The 26,876-nt window shown below is 44.6% G+C and overlaps 2 protein-coding genes across 5 annotated transcripts in view; one reads left to right on the forward strand and one right to left on the reverse strand.

Annotated features, from left to right (window-relative positions):
* LOC308461606 (serine protease 33-like) overlaps positions 1–26,876 on the reverse strand; it is a 326,492-nt gene that overhangs the window by 240,579 nt on the left and 59,037 nt on the right. The gene's annotated exons all lie outside the window — the stretch shown is intronic.
* LOC308461613 (serine protease 27-like) lies at positions 3,970–17,277 on the forward strand. 4 transcript variants are annotated; one of them, XM_080978674.1, is made up of 7 exons: positions 3,970–4,018; positions 7,962–8,106; positions 9,654–9,674; positions 11,669–11,834; positions 12,309–12,583; positions 13,809–13,978; positions 16,321–17,277. In XM_080978674.1, exons 2-7 carry the CDS (start codon positions 8,049–8,051, stop codon positions 16,564–16,566), a joined length of 936 nt encoding a protein of 311 aa, XP_080834800.1. In that variant the 5' UTR covers positions 3,970–4,018; positions 7,962–8,048; the 3' UTR covers positions 16,567–17,277. The 4 variants fall into 4 exon arrangements, with proteins under 4 accessions (XP_080834800.1, XP_080834799.1, XP_080834801.1 ...); XM_080978673.1 differs by having other exon boundaries at positions 3,999–4,097; XM_080978675.1 differs by having other exon boundaries at positions 4,014–4,097; positions 7,965–8,106.

The raw sequence follows: 26,876 nt of genomic DNA on the forward strand, positions 1-26,876 counted from the left end.
CAGAAACTACCGTATTTTTCGCTCTATAAGACTCCCTTTCCCCCTCCTAAAAAGTAAGGGGAAATGTTTGTGCGTCTTATGGAGCGAATGCAGGCTTCACGGGCTATCCCAGAAGCCAGAACAGCGAGAGTTCTAGCTCTCACTGTTCTAGCTTCTGGCTTAGCCGCGCGAAGCCTCCGCAGGGCAGCAGGGAGCCTTCATCCCGCTGCCCTGCGGAGGCTTCGCGCAGCTATCCCTGGCTTTTGCAGGAGGTGGGGGAAGGGACAGAGAGCGCGGCTCTGTCCCTTCCCCCACCTCCCAGAAAAGCCCGCAAGAGCCGTGCTCCCTTTAAAGAGCACGTGGCTCTTGCGGGAGGTCAGGGGAAAGCCAGGAGGCTTGCTTTCGCTGAAGCCAGGTGCGCACCGATCCCGCTTGCTCTCCTGGCTTCAGGGATAGCCCTGCAAAGCCTCCTGAGCGAAGAGGGAGAAGCGCTCCCTCTTCGCTCATGAGGCTTCTTATTTCTTGTTTTCCTCCCCTAAAAACTAGGTGCATCTTATGGTCGGGTAGGTCTTATAGAGCGAAAACTACAGTATTTGGAACTATGATGCTTTTGTGCTGACGTAGCTAAGCAACGGTATTATCATTGAGAAAGCAGCAAGGCCCTGTGTAAATTGAACTGAGTTCCTGGATAAAAGAGTAGAAATATATGAAACATCTGTGTAACAAATAAATAATTATGGCTTATTACAACAGAACAGCAATACCACCAAACAATTTTGAGAAAGATAAGGATTTTTAAAAATGAAGACTGTCCATTTTGAGTTGGAAAATGCTGGGGGGGGGGTTAATATGATACTGAAAAGAAGAAGAAAAATAACTATGTTCAGAAATTTTCTGATTTCAAGGGTAGCCAACACTGTGCCTTCCAGATATTGTTGGAATAAAACTTCCATCAGCTTCAACAGCAACATGAATAGGCATAATGGAAATTACAGTCCAGTCACATCAGCCCTCTTGTTTTATTGCCAATGACAGCCAGGAACCTTCTAGAGACAGAAGGTGGAAGAACTCAACCACAGACTGAGCCCTTTACATAAAGCAGAGGCAAATTTAGGTCGCACTGGGCACAGAGCCTTGGGGGCGCTGCAGGGAATGCTGTAACTATGATGTAGAATGAAAGGCAAGAGGCTGGAGGCCACCACATTTTGGCATCGCACAGGGCACCACTAACATGTGAGGCCTCCAAGGTCCTCCACTGCATAAAGGGCAACATCAAAATTGTGATGGGGATATTTCTTGGCCACCAGGCAGTCAGTACACCACAATCTCCTCCCTGTATAAAACAGGGACTGCTTTGGAAAGTCAATCAAAAATCCATCTTTATCTGAACCCCCTGCCTGAAAGAGCAGCTGTCGAAACACTAGAATCCCATTCCTTGAGCTGCAAATTTCCAGCAGAGATCAGAAGGTCACGGAATTTCCTCAGCTGCTGAACTACATTGAATTATGTTAGCAGCGGCTATTTGAGAAGTGCAATTTCAAGAACCATATGTATTCATCTGAGTCTGTAAGTGACATGCTGCTTACCTGGTAAGTACGGTCCTGTAAAAGGTAAAGGTACCCCTGCCCGTACGGGCCAGTCGTGTCCGACTCTAGGGTTGTGCACCCATCTCACTTAAGAGGCCGGGGGCCAGCGCTGTCTGGAGACACTTCCGGGTCACGTGGCCAGCGTGACAAGCTGCATCTGGCGAGCCAGCGCAGCACACGGAAACACAGTACGGTCCTGTACCACAGCCAAAAACAAACAGTCCCCGCCCATAGACTTGTCATCTTTCCAGAAGCTCAACACAAAGGAAGAAGGAATGACGAACAGGAAATACATGATATGGGGGACTCTGGAGGTGATATGGGGAATTCAACGAGGTGCCCTCCATATGCTCCATATGCTCCATTGGCTGTGGCACATCAGGGCTGAAGACCAAAAGCTTCTAATAGGCACCATGTTAGCTCCTCCTGTAATGTTGCCTTAGGTTGTCAGTACAGCACTGGCATGTGCAGAACCAATGCACCAGATCCTCCTCCTCCTTCTTCTATTAATTTTATTATTTGTTAAATTTGCATACCACCCTTCATCCAAAGATCTCAGGGCACATCACAGCATAAAAACACAAAATAGAAACACAAAGTGCTTAATAAAAACAAGAACAAAACCAAAGTAAAACCATAATTAAAAGGACATCGAATGTTAATCATCCCAAGGCCTGGTTGAAGGGGGATGTTTTTGCCTGGTGCCTCACTGTGGCTAGTGGGTGTGAATGGTTTGTGTCCATCCATTGCATTATTAACATTAAACCTGTTAAATAGAAGGCCTGACATGACTTACAATGCTGGATGACCGAGTGTGTACGGTTACCAACCACACTGGAACTTTATTTGTTTGGCCATCGATGGCTACACGTAATGCTTTGAATACAACCAAAGCAAGTCTATAGTTGCCGTCGAATGATACTATAACAATGGAATAAATGGAAGTAAAAGAACAAAAGCAAATGAAATAAATTCCTCCTATCGGTATTCACTGCAGTAGGTGTGGCAGCAATACTGACATGCAAATCTTTATAGCTGGTGCTGGATTCTATAAAACTATGTAGAGCTTTGGAATGAGGAAACAGCCCAGATAGTTGATGCAACTGCCTCACAAGTGCCCTCTCCTTAGGGGGTAAAGTTGGTTGAGTTTGCATTTTAATGCAAACCTACATAATTCATGCTTCCAAAACTATGTGCAAACGAAAACACAACTATCCTTTGAAATCCTCCTAATTTTGTGCTGCAGTTATCCAAACAAATAATGCATACATTAGGAGGAAGTGTGATTAAAAGCAGATATATTAATGAAAATGACATGCAAAAACATATTACATTAATAATAATAATAATAATAATAATAATAATAATAATTTTATTTATACCCCGCCCATCTTGCTGGGTTTCCCCAGCCACTCTGGGAGGCTTGCAAACATGCATATTAAGTAGAATTGCATACAAAATTGCAAAAATGCACATTAATATGTTAACTATTTTTTGTGATTGCAGGGGATCTACTTTGAGCATGACTAATGTGATCACACCCAATATCTTGCCCAGTTATGGCTTCTGTGGATTGCTCTAACCATTTCCTTCTCTATGGTCTGTTTTGCATCTCATGCTGCATGCAGTCACACCCTTTTTTATTTTAAAAAATCAAAATATTTTGTTTATTGTTGTTCAAACCAGGAAACTAATGTGTTTGTTTGGAGTGACTACTACATAACGCCGCATGATAAAATAACACATCTGGTATATTTATAAAGGGTGATTTATCCTTCCCTATAAAACTAGCCACCATTCCTAGAATACAGAGTCTTTTCCACCCGGCTATGAAGGAACCAGGTAGGAATGGCAAGACTAGGACAGATGTTTGTATGTTTGAAATGCACAGGCAATGTTGTTTGAAGTGGCCAAAGTGGATATTGTATAGGAGATCTATGTATCTCCCTGTGGAATTTCCTCCTACACTGATTTCCCAAATCCAAACCCCATCCACTTGCAGCTACAATTAGCTGCAGAGGGCGAACATAAAGGCACCATTTAGGCTGCATAGCAAGATCCCATTATGGATGGCTGAAAGATCTTGTCCCTGACGACCCTGAAATTATTAGTCATGAGGGCATGTGACTAGTACCATTGGTACCCCTCTCCTCCATGAATTTGTCCAGCCCTGTTTTAAAGCCACCCAAGTTGGTGGCCATCACTGTCTTCTGCAGGAGCAAGTTTCATGGTTTAACTATGAAGGAGCCCTTTCTTTTTTTCTGTCCTGAAAAAAAACGTAGAGAGACTCTCAGGAACCCAAAGAGGAGGAAATGCACAGAAGCACCACCCTTTCCGCTTGATTTGGAACATTATATAGCACAGTATATTGAGATCGAAGTTCAGCATTTACTAGCATTCGTTGGAAAAGAACCATCTGAAAGACACTTCAGAGAAGGACTGCAGAATCAGAAGTGAGTGGAGTATGTTGTTTTGCCCTCCTTACTGGTATTGTGGCTGCTGCAACTAATTGTGCTAAAAGGTGATGGATTGGTGAATGGGAATCAATCCCTCAAGTTTCCCCCACCTTTCAGGGGTGTAAAAAGGAGACGGGTTTAAAGAGTGACGGTTCTAGACTGTCACTATTTTGCGGGGCAGGGGGATTCAATGACATAACCAGCAAAATCAGGTTGTGTGTACCAAACCCACTTCCTAGCAAAATTATATATTTTTGTGATAAGAGTGAAGAGAAATGCACTAGGAATTGCAGGAGAATATCTGCCCAGCACAGTAACAGCAAACCTTCCTGCCGAAAAATTAGGATGAATGCTCCATAAACAGGTTGCCTGTAAGGGGAAATTGTTTGTGGCAAGTGTTTAAAAAGAGGAAATTATGCCCCAAATAGTAAGAATTCAGAATTTTATAAGAATTTAGAAGAAAAAAATTGGGATCATAATAATGAAAATATAATTCTCGTAGGAGACTTTAATGGTGTGACCTCTGTAGACTTGGACAGAAAAGAAAGAAATAGGGTTATGAACGGTGGGAAGTTACCTCTTACCTTCTTCCAATTTCCAATTCTCAGAATCCCAAAAATTGGGAGGTAGAATAGATAATATTTTGGTTTCCAAGAAAATAATATTAAGACCAAGTAAAGCAGAAATTTTGCCCAGAGTAATGTCAGACCATAACCCGACAATGCTGGAAGTAACACAGAAGGAGTACATGAAAAGGTGGAGACTAAATGAGAGTATCCTGAATGATGATGATGATGTAGTTTAAAAAGCCAAAGATATGTTAGAAGAATTTTTGCAAATTAATAACAAACAAGGGATGGACATTAATATAATTTGGGATGCCAGTAAGGCATATATGAGGGGGTTCTGCATCCCACAATCTGCTATGAAAAAGAAAAACAGAGATCAAAACTTCAACCTAATGCTTAAAGAAATAAGACAGAATGTAAAAGAACTGGCAAAAAATCCTAAGAACGAGGAAGCCCAAGTGAGGATTAGGATACAGTGGTATCTCGGGATACATACGCTTCAGGTTACAGACGCTTCAGGTTACAGACTCCGCTAACCCAGAAACAGTACCTCAGGTTAAGAACTTTGCTTCAGGGTTAGAACAGAAATCGTGTTTCGGCGGCGTGGCAGCAGCGGGAAGCCCCATTAGCTAAAGGAATTGCAACTACTAAAAGTTGTCCAGATAGTATATGTATAATGTTTCACCATTTATAATTAGTCTAACCTTTTGGGAGTTATAAATTGCTTTTATACCATGACATATTTTCTTGCCTATATTCATCATTTCCAATGTTTTCTGCATAAATACCCACGAAACATTATAAAAGGCTTTCTCTGCATCCACCAGGATCAGTGCTGCCTTTTTGTCTGGTCTCATTTCTAAGTATTCTATTGTATCTGTTACCAGTCTTATGTTATTATAAATTTGTCTTCCCAGTAGGAAGCCTGACTGATCTTTATTTATTATTCTTGCCAAAATCTTTTTCAAACTGTTAGCTAGAATTTTTGCAAATAATTTATAGTCTGAGTTTAGAAAGGAGATTGGTCTATAATTTTTAATTTCCTCTAAGTTGGATCCATGTTTCGGTATTAATGTAATTAGGGCCTCTTGCCATGATTCTGGCACTTGACCTCCTTCTAAAATTTTGTTTTTATTTCTTCTAACACTGGTTATATTTTCTCTTCCAATTTTTTATAATACATTATAGATATACTATCTGGACAACTTTTAGTAGTTGCAATTCCTTCTTTTATTTCACTTTAGTATTTCTAAGGGAACAAGACACGGCTGTCCTCTTTCACCTCTCCTCTTTATTATAGTTTTGGAAGTATATTTGAAAGCAGTAAGAGAAGACTAAGATAGAAGGAATAAAATTTGGTCATAGGACTTATAAGGTTAGAGCCTTCACAGACAACCTAATAATCACAACAGAAAACCCACTAGAGAGTATTGCAGCAGCATTGGAAAAAACAAAGGAATTTGGACAACTATCAGCATTCAAAATTAATAAAGAAAAAACAAAACTCTTGGTAAAAAACGTTTTCAGAACTCTCGGCCACTGAACGTTTTGGAAGCTGAACACCGAAAACCCAGTAGTGAATGCTTCCATTTTTGAACACTTCCGAACAGCTTCCGAGGCGAATTTCTCCATTTTTCCTGTTGAACTTGCTGACAGCCCTTTGATCCTCAATTTTCAAACGTTTCGGACTTCCGGAAGAGATTAGGTTCAAAAACCGAGAGTCCACTGTATCCTTTCTAAAGTTACCTTGGCAGCTGAGTGCCATGATTCTGTGTGTGAAACTGGGAAATGGAAAAGTCAGTGTTTTTCTGTTAACCTAGTATTTTTCTCTCTCTAGTAGATTAAAAGAGGCAAGGGGGGGAGTGCCCCTCTGTTTTTGAGGTTATTTGTTTGTTCATTTCTCCCCCCATCTTCCTTGGAGGTGGAGATTGCATGAACAGGATTTACTGGTGGTCTCCCTCCAAAACCGCTTAGCTTCTCCAAAGTTTCTGCATTATGCACTTCCTTTAGAACATGCCTTAGGGTATTCTGAGCAGAGGTAGCTGGTGCTGATTGTAATGATAGAGGGGAAGTCAGGGTGAAGACCAACGCTAGATGGAGCAAGATCCTGTGACAGGCAGGGCCAAATAATTCTAGTTTTGTTCCCATCACCCTCCCTGCTGAGTTCTGCAAGGGCAACACTGAGTCTAGGCACTTCCAGCCCCTGGACTGGCTATTAAGTAGGAAGGTCAGCAGGTGGGGGCTGGCTGAGGCTGGTGGAAGAATGTTCCATTTGCCCTCAAGAGCCATCATCCACGGATTCAGGGGTGTCATAATACTATACCACAGGCAGTATGGTGTTTTTCCCCTGACATTGAAAGAAACACACGATTTTTCAGTGTGAAACTGGGTGTCTCAACTTGAGTGTGAAACTAAGCACTTATACACACCCACATGCAGGGAGTTCTTTAGTCAGGAAGCAAAGGCCCTGGCCCAGGTTCTGAGAAGGTGGTATGCCCAGCTCCCTCCATCAAGCTAAGGAACAGTTTTGTGCATGCAGAAATGAAGAGAAGAAGCAGTTTTGGAGAGATGCAAAAGCAACAAGAGTGAGAGCTGGGAAGACACCTTGGTGGGGCCAATATCTCCCTAAAGGGAGGTGGAAGACCTGCTGCAAGGGGGAAGTGTACTATGCTCAGCTTGTATATCTGTAAATAAGCTAAATATTACCAAAAAAAATCCAGTTTTCTCCCCCAAAGGAAATAAAAACTCAAAGGAGTGCTGCCATTTACAGTCTTGGAAAGCAAGAAGCATGCATCAAAATGATTCATCCATTGAGCCCTGTATTTTTCTCCCCTTCCTTTTCTCCCCTTCCTCTTTTATCTCCTCTGTGCTGAATTGTAGACTGAAAGCAGCTCAGGGCAAGGACTTTTGTTCTTCATAAATGCCATGCATATAAATGGGGCTATAGATAAACTACCACCAATAGTACCATTAATAATAATACCAACAACAACTACTATTTTGTTGTTGTTGGCACTCATCTGTCCCCCACTAGGGGTATTACCCCTCCCCTGATACCCCATACACCCTAATAACTATTTTACACTGTTATTAATTGGTAATTTGTTTATTTTCATTGATTTATTTTAAAACACTTACATACTACTTTATATCTAAGTATTCCAAATCCATAATATCACTCAAGCACTGCCAGAAAGTTTGGCAACCATAGCCCAAGGCATGCAGGAGACAGGAGGTCTCAGGAGGTCAGCAGCGATTTGGGGTGCTGCCAGGATCCAGAGGATTGAGGGACTTGGGGGTTCTGTCCTGCATCTCCAGATTCAGTGAAGGAAGCATTATCCTTTCACCCTTGATACTGTATTTGATCCTAGAAGACATCCAGACCGAAATAAAACGTCAGTTATCCAGAACCGACTGGTGCTCAACCACTCAGAGGACACTTCAGAAGAGGGACAGCCATGGCAACTGTGTCTTTCACGCTGGCTGTGTGGCTTCTGCAGCTGACCATACTGCAAGGTGACTTATAGGGCTTGGGAAATGCAGAAATCCCCTCCATGTAGCCTTCATTTAGGAGATAGGAAGGGAATCTGGAGCGATAAAAATATTTTAAATAAAAAGCTTGCCACTACATTTCTTCCTTGTAGCTCAAAGAAGCTTCTGTAGGGGATCTGGCCACATGACCCGGAAGCTGTACGCTGGCTCCCTCGGCCAATAAAGCGAGATGAGCGCTGCAAACCCAGAGTCGGCCACGACTGGACCTAATGGTCAGGGGTCCCTTTACCTTTACCTTTAACCTCAGCAAGGTTGATGCATCTTACACCTTTAAGCCATGCAATACAAAGGTGGGAAGCTATCAAAACAGCATTTCTCCTGCACACAAATTCCAAAAAAATTATTGTTGCTTTGAGGAGGAAAGGAAACCACATGCTCAGCACAACACAGAATACTTATTTCTAAGAGCAAAGGATTTTGAGAGTCAAGTCTACCTGGCTTCATCATGTGTCCCTCATTCTAAACTGAAAGAGTGGAGGGGCAAACCTGCCCTCTACTAAACTTAGAGGGAAGAATTATGCTAGGAGCTTTCTCTTGTACCCCTGCTGCTGCTAAGTAGCGGCATCTAAAAGCTCTGAGAGCCTTTGCTCTATTGTAGCCCTAGGGAACGCATCCCCGTTCACACTGCTTGCCAATACTGAATACCCACCACACCTGAACTGCCCACATCTCCCCACAACTCCTTCAAGCCCCTCCCCATAGTCACCTTCTCCAAGGAGCCATGGCACTTTCAGGGGGCATTTTTAGGGGGGGGGGCTCCATGTTCAGAGGGTGTTCAGCTCTGTTCCCTAGTGCCTTACAACATTGTGTATGCGACATCAGGATATTACATCAGGTCCCCACAAACCTCTTTAGAAGTTCGTGCCTCTGCCCCAGCCCATTTCCTTACAAGATATATATCTTGTGCAGACACATTCACATGAAAACATGGATCTCAAAAAAGGGGGGGGTACTACAGTTACCGTATTTTCACTCTATAAGATGCACCTGACCATAAGACGCACCTAGTTTTTGAAGGAGGAAAACAAGAAAAAAAATATTCTGAATCCCAGACGTAATCCCTCTTGCTGTTCTGGCTTCAGCGAAAGCAACGCAAAGCCTCTTCAGCACATTGGGAGGGACGCTCCGGCTGCCCTGAAGAGACTTTGCGCTGCTATCCCAGAAGCCAGAACAGCAAGAGGGATCGCTGCACAGCAATCCCTCTTGCTGTTCTGGCTTCAGCGATAGCTGTGCAGCCTGCATTCACTCCATAAGACACACACAGATTTCCCCTTACTTTTTAGGGGGGTGCGTCTTATGGAGCGAAAAATACGGTAATTGGGAGCTTCTTGCTTTGGTTATGGCTTGCATAAAGGAAGAAAAAATGGGTACACACATAAGCAGATTCATGAATTCCTGGAATTGGCCTGTGTGACAAGGTCCCTTCCCCTTGTTCCTACATACAATCCTATGCTGTATCTTTCTTCTACAATATTTCTTACCTGAAGTATCTGCTTTTTCATTTTCCTCAGGTGCTGCCAGCTCAACAGCAGGTAAGAGCAATTCGTTATATTGGAAGCATTTCTGTGCAGGAGTTTCACCCGAGGAGATCAAAACCAAACAAGGACTACTAAAATCAGAGGTCATGTTATCCAATCTCCTCACCTCAGATAAGATACTTCTTAATGTGCCACATTAATATGAAGACAGTAGATCCAAATCAAGCTGGTTCCAGCGCATTACAAGGATAGAGCAAGAGGTTTCTCTCATTCCAGGTGCTGTTGCGTGGTTTTCAGAAGCAATGTCTTCTAGATAACCAACTTCCTTAAGACATTAAGCCAAGCCACAAACAGAGATGGGGAAGCTAGTCCGTCCTCAAGGCTCTCCCCATTTCATGTACCCTCCAAAGCCCACATCTCTCTCTCCAGCCAGGCTCCACACTGTCCTTGAGTGGTTCTGTCTGCTTGGAAAGCATCCTTGAACCATATTGGTGCCTCTTCCTTGCCAGAAAAGATGTGGTGGGGGAATGTAGAGACCGCTGGACTTTTGTGTGGCTGAAATGTACCTTTCTCCACAAAGATAACAGTCTCACCCATTCCTTTGCCCACTTTGCCTGCAACTCCACCCACTTAGCTAAACAAATGAAGGCCCCCATCGAACCTCTCACACAAAGAATCTTAATCCCTGACCCACAGAAACTTGAAACCCCAAGATTTTGGGAGGTTCTGCTTCCAGCTCTGGTGACAGAAGAGTTAGTGGAGAAAGTTCTGGACTGAGAGCTAGAAGTCCAGAACTCAGGGATTCCATTGCCACATCTATGACTAGAGCTGGGTGGGAAATTTGATTCAGATCACATTTAAAGATGAACCTACCTGGTTAGCATTTTCTGAAACAACACATGAAATTAAACACAGCTCTCCTTCCAAATTCTCCCTTCTCCAGAATTCGCAGTGCAGTTCTCCAGTCAGGTAATATGCAGAAAAATGCATATGCTAACGTAAAGTGTGAATAAATGCATATGTTAGCAAAAACATACAAAGATGTATTATAGTAGGAAAAATATCTTTGCAAAATGTTTACATTAGGGGAGATTGTACTTAAATGCTGGTGAATTTTCATTAAAGCCTTTGCGGGGTGGGGTGCAGAGTTGTGTGCAGCTGAACTTAGACGACTGGAAGAAACTTAAATTGATAAATTTGCCCTTCTCTGTCTGTGACTAACTAAGGGCACTTCTTATGCTAAAATGGAAAATTAAAAATCCAACTGAGTTTTCAGAAATAATTCAAAAATTCAAGATTTAGCAATCAGAAACACACACAAACACATAGCCCTATGTTTAGGGGAAAGAGGTTTTTAAGTGTTCCATGTTCTCAAGATTTACATTTAGCTTTTATTGGTATATTCTAGAGAATATTGGTTTATCAGATAAAACTTTTGTTCGCTGTTCACTTCTTCAGTAATTTTTTCAAAGTTCTTATCACTTACATGGGAATTAAGGCCAAAGTACAAGTGGTGTTAATTGGGACCCCAGTGTGGCAGGGAAGGGCACTCTAACTAAGCCTTTCCCCCTCAACTTTGGTTCTGCAGGGTAACCTCTCCTCCATGCAGAGGAGGGCCTGATCCTGATCATGGCTGTGGTGAGGCTAAATGGTTTAAGTTCCGAAATGCACACATCAAGGTCCCAATCCAGATCTAGGAGCCCACATTGGAAATCTGTGAACAAAAGATCTTGCACTCAATGGCAAACCACATACTTAACACCACGTGTAGCTGGGTCCTTGGTCTCATTGAACAAAATGAGACTTACTTGTGATAAACATGCACAGCATTGGGCCACATGTTCCAAGGAGAAATTATTGGGCAATAAATGTTGTGTTAAGAAACAGTAAGTCAGTTTTACTTACCAGATTAAATGCTCACTAAATCTATCAAAATTGATAACTGGAAATCTTGTTTTGAATATTAAAAACAGATGAAAAGAGCTCCAACATGGCTGTGCTGCAAACCATAACAGCAAGTCCTCTCATTTTCTCCTCATCCTTCACAGGGTGTGGGCAACCAATAAACTCTCCACGAATTGTTGGTGGTCAACCAGCCTCAAATGGGTCATGGCCCTGGCAGGTCAGCATTTTACAGAACCTTTATGCTATTTGTGGAGGATCCCTCATAGCTGAGCAATGGGTGCTCTCAGCAGCTCACTGCTTCTACAAAAAGTGAGTACCTGATGGTTATTGCTGTGCAGCCGTTATCAAGCATCACCTAAAAGACGGCTCAAGGGCAGGCTAATATCCTCTGCCTGCCTGTCAGCTATCTGGTGTCTCAGGTGTACAATACATTCAAAGCAGAACCATGTCACTTTAAACAGTCATGGCTCCCCCCCCCCAAAAAAAAAAAACCCCTGGGGACCGTAGTATGTTACAGGTGCTCAGAGTTGTTAAGAGACTCCTGTTCCCCACACAGAACTACAGTTCTCAGAATGGTTTCAAAATCCATCCCTCTTTTAAATTTTTTTTTTTTTTAAATCCATCCCTCTTCCCAGGGAATTGAGCTCTTGGAGTTATAGTTCTTTGGGGAGTCCAGGGTTAGGGTGACAAGCAGGAACTCAAAAGTCAGTATTGACAGATCCATCTGTTTGTTTGTTTGTTTGTTTGTTTGTTTGTTTGTTTGTTTTGCCCTTCTATTCACAGAATGGGGTCCATGTTCCAGTACAATGTCCTCCTAGGTGCCTATCAACTCTCACACATCTCAGATAATGCAATGATATCTGACGTGGAGCAGATTATCCTCCACCCTGACTACAATGGCTTGAGTGGATCCACTGGAGATATTGCTTTAATTAAGCTGAAGTCCCCTGTGAAGTTCACCAACTACATCCTCCCCATCTGCCTGCCAGAGTCCTCTACACAGTTCCTTTTGAACGAATCCTGCTGGGTGACCGGATGGGGAAATATTCAATATGGAGGTAAGGGGTGTTCTTCAAAAGGCTCATTCAGACTCTGGGGCTCATCCTGATTCATCCCAAAACTTTTGCAGACGCAAGCAGTATTGAAAGTGGAACCCATTGAAACTGCCCCAAGACCTTCATGAGCACAAATCCTCAGGAATGCACAATAAAAATGCTATCTGGAAGGCCCGAATTATAGTCCTTCTTGAGCATTCAGTTTGATTTGGTTATGGGGCAGCTCCGAGGGTTTAGGTATAAGCATTTTTTGTGCATGCAAAAAAATCCATGCACCTGGAACTGAACCCCTGTGCAAGATGTGATCATACTGCACTTGGAAACTGCAAACATTTTGGTACGTGCTTGAATCCCTCCCACAAAATGCTGACACTCTGGAAGCAAATTCAGTACAAATGGGAGAGAAATTTAATTCTGTTTTCATTTAAATTACACTTTCTCCAAACCATACTCAAATGAAAACATTGTCACTCTCTGAATTTTGCAATGCAGTTCTGCAGCCAAGTAATGTGTACAGAAAAGCTTACATATGCTGGGGTAAAGTCTGTATAAAAATGCATGGGTTAATGAAAATGCATGCATATATTAGGAGAAAATTGCACTGGGCTGCGACTGGATTTTCATGAGGATTTCTTTTTTTAAAAATGCAGTTTTTTTTTTAATTTCCCAAGGTCCAACTCCACCATTAGGCAGAGTGAAGCAGGTGCCTCAGCTGGCAAGCCCTGAGAGATGTGAAACAGCCATGTTATCTGACTTTCATTCCAAAGCTCACCTGCTGCTCTTAGGTGTAATGGAAGCCCAGCCGGCCCACCGGTGAGGCAGGCTGCAGCAGCTGCCTCAGGCAGCAGAACACTAAGAGGTAGCACCCCTGCAAGTGCCCCACAGACTCCACTACTGGCAGAAAAGCAGTGGCTTCCAATGAGATCTGATGAGACCTCGCCCAAACCTGCCATCACTGGTGTTACCCAGGTAACAGAGGATTTGGCAGGGGGTGGCAGCAACACTGGCACGTTCCGGTTTTCCCTCAGGAGCCAAATTGGGACATGCCACCCCTGAGTGAAATATGATGTCCCACTGCCGCCTTCTGCACATCTCATGCTCTGAGGTGTAGTGAGTGCACACCCACCATGCACTCACTGCTAAAAGTGTATGTGTCTGAATGCACTTGAATTATTCTGCCTCTGCCTTCCATGACTGCTGTCCATTTCTCTCTCTCTCTCTCTTCCAGTGCCTTTGCCAGATCCACGAACCCTCCAGGAAGTCAAGGTGCCACTCATAATTCGAGAAATCTGCAATATTCTCTATAACAGTCGCCCAGTGCTAGGCCTGGGCTGGGATCCTATCAAGCAGGATATGATCTGTGCTGGTTACCCAGAAGGTGGGAAAGATTCCTGCCAGGTAGGTTGTTCCATGACCTGTTCTTCATACAGTCATTGCAGGTGGTAGACAAAGGCAGACTCTGGTGTGATGGCATTTGAAAATCCCTTATGTTATTACTGTATGTATGAACTTACATTGTGTGTATATAGTACTTAGGCATTGCTTACTAATTTGACTCTAGCTAGGGAGACTATTTTTCAGATTCTCCCATTTTTCAAAGTGTTATTGCTTTTGTTTCATCTTAAATATTGTGATGCTGCTTCTTTGGGCAATACCCCAAATATTGCAGGTGCCAGAAGCTGGCAGAATCACTAGAACTATCTTGTCCATTCATGCATGAGGTGATAAAGATTTTTTATTTTAAAGGTTTTTTTATTCAATTTTACAATTAACATTTACATTCAAACCAAAATCATAATCATAAACATATAGTAGTCCCTGAATCCTTGGACTTCCCTCCATGGGTTCCATTGTTAATCTTTTTCAACTGCATCATAGTAATGTTCTCTATTTTTCCTTAAAATCTCATTCTTACCATAATTCTTGTTACATTAAAAGTGTTGTTAAAATCCTCCCTTTACAGTGTTCTCCCAGGTAACTTATAAATTCCCCCCATTCTTTATTGGATTTATTGCCTTCTTGGTTTCTGATCTTCATTGTCATTTTCGCCATTTCGGCAAATACAGATAAAGATTTAAACCAGACATTGGGAACTCGTCCACACTTCTGCTTGTCCAAGAGGTTTTCCACTTGTCCCATGATTTGAGGCATGAGCAGTTTTTCGTCTGTCCTGCCATGTTCCCTGAGAAAACCTACTGTTTACCGCTAACATCAATCCGCAGAAAAAACCAATGGACTTCCATTCCAATAATAATAATAAATTTTTATTTGTACCCTGCCCTTCCCAGTTTAAAAACCGGGCTCAGGGCGGCTAACAGCAAATATAAAACATTGATTAAAATGTGACTTTAAAACAGCATAAAATACAACATAAAATGCAGCATCAATATCAATAACATTCAAAAATTCAGGGGTCATTGGGGGGGGGCCAGTCAGTAGACATCAAATGATCACCAGGGCTAACTGGCCAAGTTGGTCCTACTAGGGCCAGCAAGGAGACCAGGGAAGAATTTAAATGTGGGGTCCCAGAAAGGATTTCTTTATAGAAGAGGGAAGGGGAAAGAGAATAGAGGATCAGGCTAATTCAAATTGAAGGCCAGGTGGAATAGCTCTGTCTTACAGGCCCTGTGGAAGGGGATCAAGTCCTGCAGGGCCCTAGTCTTGTGGGACAGAGCATTCCACCAGGTCGGAGCCACAGCCAAAAAAGCCCTGGCCCTGGTGGAGTATAGTCTGGCTTCCTTAGGGCCCTGGATCTTTAAGCTATTCTTATTCATGGACCTTAGGGTCCTCTGCAGGACATACCAGGAGAGGTGGTCCCGTAAGTACGAGGGTCCTAGGCATCATAGGGTTATAAAGGTCAAAACTAGCACCTTAAACCTGACCCTATACTCCACCAGGAGCCAGCGCAGTTGGTAGAGCACTGGATGAATATGCTCCCTGTGAGGAGCCTCGCTGCAGCATTCTGCACCCGCTGGAGTTTCTGGGACAGTTTCAAGGGCAGCCTCACAGAGCGAGTTACAGTAGTCAAGCCTGGAGGTGACTGTTGCATGGATCACTGTGGCCAGGTCGGAGTGGGAAAGAGAAGGGACCAACTGCTTGATACGGCGAAGATGGGAAAATGTCGCCTTGGCTGTTGCTGCAACCTGCGCCTCCATGGAAAGGGAGGTGTCAAGGAATACACCCAAACTCTTAACGGAAGGCACTGGCACTAATTGAGCCCCTGCAAGAGAAGGGAGTTGGTCCCCCAACCCCATGCCATCCCGACCCAGTCAGAGGACCTCTGTCTTTGAAGGATTTAATTTCGGTCGGCTCCCACAAAGCCATCCAGCCACAGCTTCCAAGCATCTGGTCAGTGCGTCCGGGGTCAAGTTGGGGTGGCTGTCCATCAGCAGATAGAGCTGGGTGTCATCAGCATATTGGTGAAACCCAGCCCAAAGCTCTGGACAATCTGGCGGAGGGGGCGCATAAAGATGTTTTTAAAAGTGTTTACCAATTCAGTGGTAAACAGCAGGTTTTCCTGGGCAAAAGCAGCAGGACAAGCCTAGTTTGTGGATGAGCCTGGATATTGCTCAGCTACAACTCCCAACACCTCTTACCATGGGCTGGAACTGTTGGGAGGTGGAGTCCCCCATCCCTGATTATTGCACTGATTCCAGCTGCTTCACCCAATCAAGATTCAGAGTCTGATATCAGAGTGTTCAGCGTAGATCCTCTGCTACCTCCCATCTCTTTCTCCACAGGGTGACTCTGGAGGACCTTTGGTTTGCCAGCTTGAAGGAGTTTGGACCCAGGCTGGGGTTGTAAGTTGGGGAAATGGCTGTGCTGAAAGAAACCACCCTGGTGTCTACACCTTAGTGCCTTTCTATGCCAACTGGATCCAAGACAAGATGAGTGGTAGAAATGGGAGTGGCGGCAAAAGTGACCAACTACACAACGCCCTTGTTGTGACATTCACTTTGGTGTCTCTTCTGCTAGCCCTTCTGTGAAAAACCAATCTATTGGCTTTCCATCTTACCTATAATTTCCGGGAATATTTAGGCTGCTGGAGGACTCTGTTTAAATCACCACATGCAGTAGATCCAGGGAAACCTACCCCTACTTCTCTCTGATTAATACAGGCATTAGCCTTGTCACATTTCACTTCCTTTCTAACCATTTGATCATAGCTTAAGCATTTATTATTAAATTTTGATCCCACCTTACCTCCATGGAGCTGAAGATGACATACATGGCTCTCCTCCTCCCCATTTTCATCCTCACAACAACCCTGTGAGGTAGGTTCAGCTGAAAGTGTATGACTGGCTCAAGGTCACCCACAGGCTGGCTGGAAATTTGAACCCTGGTCTCCAAGGTCCTAGTCCAACACTCTAACCTGGACATCTTACTGTTACACCCAAAGAACCCCAGGATTGTCACCTGGAGAAGAAGCTGAGAATTTTCCATCCATGGACATCAGTTGGAAGCTACGATATTTCAGACTTTTACACTGATACTGAAAGTGATGATTTAATGTCCACAATTCCTTTTTATTTATTTTAAGTGGTGCCTGTCGTTCCATTCTTAAAAGAAAATTAATGTTTTTAATTGACATTTTTAAATGAAGTGGAAACAAGTGGTAGATAAATTCAGCCCCTGGGACAAAACATAATAAGTTATGAACTTTAAATTGAATTTCTTCAGTCATTTGATCTTTTATTTGTGATGCTTCAGAGTTTTAAAATTATCAATAAATTATTATAAAATACTTGCAATAGTTTTATTGCTTTATTCTTTGTATGATTATTTCTTCTTTTCTCTTTTAATATTTGTATGTATACACAAAGAGAAAGAGAATGTTTTTATGTACTATCTCTGTCTGCTTCAACTACCTCCATTTCTTCATGCTTTGCTCAGCTTTTTCCTCTTCTTTCTGCATCCTGCATGCATGTATATACAGTGGTTTCTTGGTTCTCGAACTTAATCCGTTCCGGGAGTCCGTTCGACTCCCAAAACCATTCAAAAACCAAAGCGCAGCTTCCAACTGGCTGCAGGAGCTTCCTGCACTCAGTTGGAAGCCATGGAAGCCACATCGGACATTTGGCTTCTGAAAAACATTCGCAAACCAGATCACTCACTTCCGAGTTTGCAGAGTTCAGGAGCCGATTTGTTCAGGAGCCAAGCCGTTCAAGTACCAAGGTACCATTGTACTGAGTTAGACCATTGGCCCAGATTTTGTGGGAAGGGGCAGAGGCTAACAGAATCACTAGAACTAGCTCGCCAGTAAATGCTGGAGATACTAAAGATTTAAACCAGACACTGGTAACCTCTGACCCTCCATTGTTGCTGGTCAACAACTCCTACCATCCCTGACCATGGAGCATGCTGGATGGAACTGCTGGGAGGTGAAGCCCAACAACATTTGGAGGGTTTCAGGTTCCCCATCCCTGATTGATACACTTATTCCATCTCCTTTACCTTGTTTGGCTCTGGTGTCATTGTGGGATCTATCTCCCAAATCTTTCTCCACAGGGTGACTCCGGGAGAGCCTTAGTTTGCCAGCTCAAGTTCGACCCAGGCTGGGGTTGTGAGCTTGGGAAGAGGCTGTGAAGGCACCTACCGGTACATTTCAGTGCCTTTCTATGCCAAGTGGATACAAGACAATAGAAACAGGTTCGGTAGACAAAATGGTGGACCACCCAACGCCCCATATTGTAATGCAAACCTAAGTAATTCACACTTCCAAAACTACATGCAAACGAAAACACAGCTATCCTTTGAAATCCTCTTAATTTTGTGCTGCAGTTATCAAAAAAAATAATTTACAAAAGAACAAGTACATTAGGAGGAAGTGTGATTAAAAGTGGATATTTTAGTGAAAATGGCATACAAAAATATGTTACATTACAAGAAAGAATAATAACAATAACAATAACAATAATAAAGTAGTGGGTGGACATAGTAGATGACACAGAGATTTCTCCAAGTACTTCTTTATAAGTAAGCTGGAACTGAACTGAACAGCAAACAGCTCAGCCAGCCTGCTTTTATAGGCAGCCGGCTGTCAACATTGTAACAACAGCCCAGGGTTTCCCACCTAAATTAACTTACATGGACCTGAGTGAAAACTATATACACAATACCCCCTGGTGGCCAGGGTGAGAACTTCAATACATAACACCCCTCCCCACCGAGATAAGGCATAGTTACAAGCATAGTGGTTCCCTTCCATACAGCAATACCCTTATTGATTCAGTAAGGCACATATGTAAATTGATTCCAGTTTTACAAATTTGCAGGCATAACTGTTTCACTATCAACTATATTGTCCGTAAGACTCACCATCACATATTTATTGACCCTATTCACCATACAGCTTTACATGTGCAGTTTGTCCGGTGAACGTAGTCTTTTAAATAAGCTGGGCACTTGGAAACCCTGCCGGACCGCCAAGGGCCAGTTCCAGAGTCTGGGTGGCCACCTGATTCTGGCTGGGAGTGTGGTGTGACCAAATCTGGCATTGAGCCCGAGTTCCCTGGCTCCCCTGCTGTCAAAGAAACCACCACGAGCGGACTCGGTGGACGGTCAGGTATGGCAGTGGTCCGAGTCTCTGGAGAGCCAGGCAGACCCACTGAAACGGCTTGGCTCGGCTCCACGCCTGCAGGTTTTAAGGAAGATGTAGGTGGAGCCTCGCCTTCCATTAGCGTCCACATTAGCTGGGGCCACAGTTGGGGGCACAGCGGTTGTGTCCATATCCCCAACCCTGCACCTTAGCTGGTCTATGTGCCGGCGCCACCAGCGTCTGTTCTTGAGTGCCACCTGGTACAAACAGGGCCCCGTGACTCCCACTACCGTGGGTGGCACCCAAGGAATGTCCCCCATAAAGTTCTGGACAAAAACCTAATTCCCCGGAATAAAGGACCGTGGCGCGTTAGTACAGCCTGGGGGCTCGGCCACACCAAAGTCCGGGTGCGGCCAGTCAAGCGGAGACCTGAGGCGGCGGCCCATAAGCAGTTCGGCCGGGCTCCACCCTGTGTCTACATGAGGGGTGATGTGCTGCACGAGCAAGTATTCAGTGACCCGCTCATGCCAGTCCCTCTGTTCCAGGCGCGCCAGTGCCTCTTTTGCTGAGCGCACCATTTTCTCTGCCTGCCGTTGCTGGCCAGGTGAAATGGTGCCCTTAGGGCATGGTGGATGCCTAGCCCCAAGAGGTACCTTTCAAAGGTGCCTGACATGAACTGAGGTCCGTTGTCCGAGACGAGAACATCAGGACACCCATGCGTCGCAAAAAGGCCTCGCAGCACCCGGATGACGGCCTCGGTAGTGGGGGAGGGCATCAGGGCCACATCCAGCCATTTGGAATAGGCGTCCACCACTACCATAAAGGTCTGGCTGTGAAAGGGGCCAGCAAGATTGATGTGCACTCTCGACCAGGGTGCCTTTGGCATCTCCCTGCCGGTGGTGCAGGTCTTGACTCTTGGCATGCTTGACAGGAGTCAACCCAAGAACTGATGGCATTGTCCATGTTAGGCTACCAGATGTAACACCAAGCCAACGCCTTCATTTTGACTATCCCGGGTGGCAGAGTCTTTGGGGAATCATGACTCAGTCTCCCCACAGTAGGCAGCCGCAGTGAGCCGAGAGCTCGTGCTCTCTGGTTACAAACGGCTGGAACTCTGGTGTGACAGACGCTTCCAGCCACCCCCTCCACACCCAGTTGAATACATGGTTCATTAGGAATTAGGAGGAGTGATGAAGCAGGAGCCGGGTCTTCCACAAGCGCTGGAAGAGGGCAATGACTGAGAGCATCGGCGTGGCCCATCAATTTTCCGGGGCAATGGACGAGCTGGTAGCTGCCAGAAAGACAGTCCATCGCAGCATGCATGGCGAGAGGACCGGTGGAGTTGGTCAGTCACCGGCGAGGAGGCCCAGGAGCAGCTTGTGGTCAGTGATGAGGTTGAAGGTTCTCCCGTAGAGGTATTCGTGGAACCTCTTTACTCCAGCCAGTGCTTCCTTGTCAAGCTGGCTGTAATTCCGTTCAGCGGGAGACAGCGTTTGAGAGAAGTAGGCAAGCGGTGCTTCCCTACCATATGGAAACCGATTACTGAGGGTGGCGCTGATGCCAAAGGGCGAGGTGTCGCAGGCGAGGACCAGCAGCCTGGCTTCGCTGTACTGTACCAGCACACTGTCCGATGAGAGGAGGGCTTTGACTGTGTTGAAGGCGGTAGCTTCCCAATGACCCCAGGACCACGGTACCTTCATGCTGAGGAGGCAGTGTAGAGGCTTGGCTAGCGTTGCTTTGTGAGGCAGGAACATGTTGTAGAAGTTCAGCAGCCCCAGGAACGCCTGCAACTCCGCCTTGCTTTTTGGAACCGGGGCCTGCTGAATGGCCTGGATCTTGGATGCAGTCGAGTGAAGACCGAAGGCGTCGATAAGGTAGCCCAGAAACTCCACCTGCAGAACGGCAATCTGGCACTGTTCTTTTTTCACCTTGAGTCTGGCCTCCTGGAACCTGGTCAGCACAGTGCGAATGCTGTGGATACCAACACGTCATCGAAATACGGCACCACACCTGGAAGCCCCTGCAGGAGATGCTCCATGAGGCTTTAAAAGATGCCAGGAGCCACGCTTACCCCGAATTGCAGCCAGTGGCACCGGAACGCCCCTCAGTGGGTGACGATCATCTGAGCATCAGCGGTGGTGTCCTCAACGGGCAGCTGTTGATAGGCTTGGGCAAGGTCCAGTTTAGCGAAGACTTTGTCATCACCCAGGGAAAGCAGCAGGTGGTGGACGACGGGAACTGGATAAGCGTGCTGCTGAAGCGCCTTGTTGATCATGCACTTGAGGTCTGCGCATATTCTTACCGACCCATCCGGCTTAACAGGCGTGATGATGGGGGTTTCCCACTTGGCGTGGTCAATCACCTCCAAAATGCCTTGTGCGATCAGCTTGTCAAGTTGTTCATCTACCTTAGCTTTGAAAGCGAACGGAACCCGGCGTGGCTTTAGCTTGATGGGGGCGACCTGCGGATCAAGGCTAAAGGAGATGCAGTTGATGCCGGTGACTTCCAGGCCGAGGGCATCAAACCAGTCTAGCCCTAAGAGGCTAGGCTATAAGCCTTCGACTACCACTGGTCTGAGCAGGCACGAAAAATTCTTGAAAGCAACCCGGAACTGGCCGACGCCTACCATGGGGATGTCATTTCCGTGGTATTCTCTCAAATGTATGAGGTGTGGGTTGAGTTGCCTCTTGGACAGCTTGGGCACGAGTCTTTTGATGGTGCTCCAGGATACGACGGACAAGGCAGACCCGGTGTCAATCTCCATATCACACGGAGCTCCTTTGATGAGCACAGTGATGTGTAGCTTGCAACGCGTAGGCGAGTTGGTTTGGCCAATCATGAATCCGGACGAGCAGTGGCAGTTGGTGAGGGCGAAACAGCTTCCGTTGGCAGACCGGGGGGAAGACTTGGACTTGCAAGACGGTGAAGGGGGCTTGTCAGACGGAGCCGATCGGCAGACCTTAGCTATGTGGCCCCTTCTGGAGCATTGCCGACAGATGACGTCTCTGAATCGACATTTGTTATGGGAATGATTGCCTCCACACCCAGCACATTCTGATCTGTCCTTGGACCTCTGTTTTAACTTCCCGTGCTCCCACTTCGTCTGGTGCATGTCATCATCTTCGCTGGGGGATGCCTCGTTACTGCTGGCCTCCTCGTGGTGCACTGGGATTGGCTTCTTAGCAGGATGCGGGCTGCTGTCCTTGCAAATCTCCTGGGCGGAGAGTTCAGCAGCTTCTGAGGCAGCAGCCTCCTCAATGGTCTTCTGCAGTGTGAGGCCTGGCTTGGCGAGGAGACGCCGTTGCAGACAGTTGTCCTGAACCCCGCAGACCAGTCGATCCATCAGGTCTAAGTCTCGGAACTCACACTGCAGTACAGCCTTTCGGAAGGCGGCAATGTAGCTGTTGATTGACTCCCCCTCTGCCTGGTTGCGATGGTAGGATGCATGGCGGACAGCAATTTTGGACAGCTTTGGAGCGTTGTGGTTTTTAAGCTTCTCTTTTAGCACGTCCCATGGCGCTGCCTGGACTGCTAGTGGCACGACCAAAACTCAGGCCGTCTCGAACACCTCGGGCCCACAGAGGCTGAGGAATAGGCCCCGCTTACGCTCCTCTGACCCTTCCGTCAGCTCGTTTGCTTGGAGGTAGCAGGTGAACTGAGCAAGGTATGAGTCCCATGATTCAGAGGCAGGGACGAATGGCAGTAAAGGCACGAGTGAAGCCATGGTTCTGATGTCGACGTGGTGGGCGATGGATGGAACACAGTGCTCCAGCGAGTACGGTCAGCTCTGAATTGGGTCTGTTCAGTGATTTTGCTCATTGAGTGTCTGAATTTGGCTGTGCTCTGAGGTCTATCCTATCCCATCCTCGTCACCAGTATTAAGTAGTGGATGGACATAGTAGATGACACAGAGATTTCTCCAAGTATTTCTTTATAAGTAAGCTGGAACTGAACTGAACAGCAAAAAGCTCAGCTGGGCTGCTTTTATAGGCAGCCGGCTGTCAACACTGTAACGACAACAGCCCAGGGTTTTCCGCCTAAATTAACTTCTTTATACCCCACCCATCTTGCTGGGTTTCCCCGGCCACTCTGGGAGGCTTGCAAACATGCATATTAAGTAGAATTGCATACAAAATTACAAAAAATGCACATTAAAATGCTAACTGTTTTTTCAGATTGCAGGGGATCTACTCTGAGCATGACTAACGTGATCACACCCAATATCCATCCCATTTGGTGGCCATCACTGTCTTCTGCAGGAGCAAGTTTCATGGTTTAACTATGAAAGAGCCCTTTCTTTTCTCTGTCCTGAACCATCCAACATTCAGCTTCACAGAGTTCTAGCGTGAGGAGGGAGATTAGGGGCATGAAGCACTCGGAAGCACTCGGATATTTGAGAGTAGTGGTAAAAATAATAATCTACTTGCTGATCACAGCAGATAGCGATGCTGGATTTCCCTAGGGGGTGCTGTCCAATCTCATATCGGCCAAGAAGTCAGGCTTGAGCCCAGGGCTCTCCTCGCTTGTATTGGAATCCCTGCTCTGGGTGAAGCACCTTTGCAGGATTGGGCAGGCCCAATATCACAACATGGAAGAGAATTGGGTGTAGGGGGGTGTTGGAGAAGCAAGGGGGATATCTGAGGAAGGAATCATCGCTTGCTAGGCTTTTATATATACCACATTTTTTGCTCTATAAGACTCACTTTTTCCCTCCTAAAAAGTAAGGGGAAATGTGTGTGCGTCTTATGGAGTGAATGCAGGCTGCGCAGCTATCCCAGAAGCCAGAACAGCAAGAGGGACTGCTGCTTTCACTGCGCAGCTATCCCAGAAGCCAGAACAGCAAGAGGGACTGCTGCTTTCACGGCGCAGCAATCCCTCTTGCTGTTCTGGCTTCTGAGATTCAGAATATATTTTTTTCTTGTTTTCCTCCTCCAAAAACCAGTCTTGTGGTCTGGTGCGTCTTATAGAGCGAAAAATACGGTATGTAAAACTTCAAAAGGAGGGGATGTGTCTGCTAAAAGGCTTCAAAGAATTAAAAGCAAACAAGGCAGCAGTACCCCTACACACAAATCACACAACACTAGCAATAATAGACGGACTGCTAGAAGGAGTGGAGCCAGAGAATAGCATCTCCCCACCTCCAGTATCTAATTCAGCCTTCGTCAACCTGGTGCCCTCGTAAGAACATCAGACAAGTCTGGCTGCCAAATACCCCAAGAATCTAGATAGACTGCCTCTTGACTTGAAGTTTCCATAAGAACATAAGAAGAAACTGCTGGGTCAGGCAAAGGGCCCATTCTGTCCCGCATGAATGTACTTACAGAAAAAAGGGGAGAACTCAATATCCAAATATATTCATATTAATCTCACCATAGGAATACATGTCAGTGGAGAGAGGCATAGACAGGAAGAATTATTATATTAACCAAAATCTTTGAAAAGACCTTGGTAGCAACTGATTGTATTCTTCGCTGGTTTTAACAAAATTAATTTTTATTAAAGATTTTCATGAAATACAAAATAACATGCAATGTCTCTCTTCTTTTGTTCAGATTATAAAGTCTTTTGGTTAGATTCAGCGTAAGACAATATGGTATTCCTCATTGTTGACAAACATAATAACATTGTACGAAACAGACAAATCTCTTTAATTTGACCCCTCAAGATCCTTCGCTTAATATGGTGATTTTTCTTTTTTTTTTCTTTTTTGCCAAATGAGTTTTTATTGGTTTATCATTATATATACATATAAACAAATACAAAGTATAATACATAAATTACATGTGTCATATCCAGTCCATGAATCATACATATATTACATAGTTGTTTTAAACTCCACCGAGCCTTAGACTTCCCTCCACTCCTTTGGTAAGTATCAGATAAATTCTGAAATCACGTATTTTATCTCCTTTACTTATTAGTCGTTCGCTGTTAGAGTTATTCCAGTCCCGCCAGTGTCGTCAAAGTTCTACAATTAGTCCTTATATACGTCAAATATTTGTTCCAATTGTCATGAAATTTCTGTTCGTCCTGATCCCTTAATCTTCCTGTTATTTTAGCTAGCTCAGCATAGTTTATCATCTTGACTTGCCAGTCACTTATAGTAGGTATTACCTCCATTTTCCAGTTTTGTGCTAACATGGTTCTTGCGGCCGTTGTGGCATATAAAAATAAATTTTTATCTTCTTTTTTAATTTCTTTGCCAGTTATTCCTAGCAGGAAGGCTTCAGGCTTTTTTGGAAAAGTATATTTCAAAAAAAATTTAAGCTCATTGTAAATCAGTTCCCAAAAGCCTTTCACCTTACTGCATGTCCACCACATATGCTGGAAGTCACCTTCTACCTCTCCGCATTTCCAGCATTTCTTATCCTTCAATCTATAAATTATTCTTATTCTTCAGTCTATAAATCTTAGCTTCACTTCACTGGCTAACTTCAAATCATTTTCCAAAGGTTCTCCCTCAATGCCGTACACGCCGTGAACTTCATATTAACATTCCACAATTCATGCCACATTACAAAATCAATATTGTGATCAATATCCATGGCCCATTTGGTCATAGCCTCCTTCACCTCTTCATCTTTTGTGTACCAATCCAATAAGAGATCATACATCCTAGACAAAGTTTTATTTTTACCTTCTATAACTTCCACATTAAATTTAGATTTTTTATCTTCAAATCCTAATTTCTTTTTGTCTTCTTTTAGCAAGTCGTTTACCTGGTGGTATTGCAACCACCCTGTAAATAAGTTCTTTGCCTCTTCATAGGATTTACGTTTTATGCCCTGATCGGTTTTCCTGGTAAGTTCTTCATAAGTGGCTTCCCCCCCCCTCCATATTAGTTTTTTTGACAGTCAGCACTTCTATTGGTGAAATCCACCAGGGTGTTTTCTTTTCCAGCAAATCTTTATTTCTTTCCCAAACTTGGAATATTGGTCCTCTAATTATATGATTTAGAAAGCCTCTATGAACTTTCACCTTCTTGTACCACAGGTATGAGTGCCACCCGTACCTGTTATCGAAGCCCTCTAAATCCAAAATATCAGTATTTTCCAGTTTTATCCAATATTTCACCCACATTAAACACGCCGCTTCATAGTATAAACTCAAATATGGTGATTTTTCAAGACGTGACGTTTCCCAAACTTTCAAATAACAATATGTAAGATTAGCACCAGCAAGATCCTTCTAGAACAAGATTAGGGTTAGTTCAAGAAATGGTGGTTTTAAACAACAGCAGATGTTTGAGTAAAGCAGAAGTAGCAGTACACTGAGAAGAAAATGGTGGTTTTATACAACAATAAAGGTTTGAGTAAAGCAGGGATGGAGTAACACTGAGGGGTTGTTATTTTGTTAAGCCAGTTTTAACAAGTACAAATAGTACAAAGCTACTACAACAAATCCTTTCCAAACTCTGGAAACAAGCTCTGGATTCAAAACTTGTTTGAAACTGCCACTTCCCCCTCTGTGGCAGATACTACAGGGAAGAGGGTTGAAATGTTGGAGGGCTGAACTATACTGCATTACAAGGGGTTGGACTAGATGACTCATGGAGGCCCAGCTCAACAATTCTATGATTCTGTACATGCCACATGGCTTGCCCTTTGCCCCTTACACAATCCTACTGCACTCAGGTGCCATCGAGGGCACTGTGCTTTATCAGTGTTGAAATAAGATTCAAAAGTCAGTCTGCCACTGTTCCTCCACCTCAAGCATCTGATTGTTCACCTCAGTCAGCAAAAATGCCTTGTCGGCCTT

Source organism: Podarcis pityusensis (assembly GCF_964106645.2).
Source record: "Podarcis pityusensis genome assembly, chromosome: 13".
NCBI classification, from domain to species: domain Eukaryota; kingdom Metazoa; phylum Chordata; class Lepidosauria; order Squamata; family Lacertidae; genus Podarcis; species Podarcis pityusensis.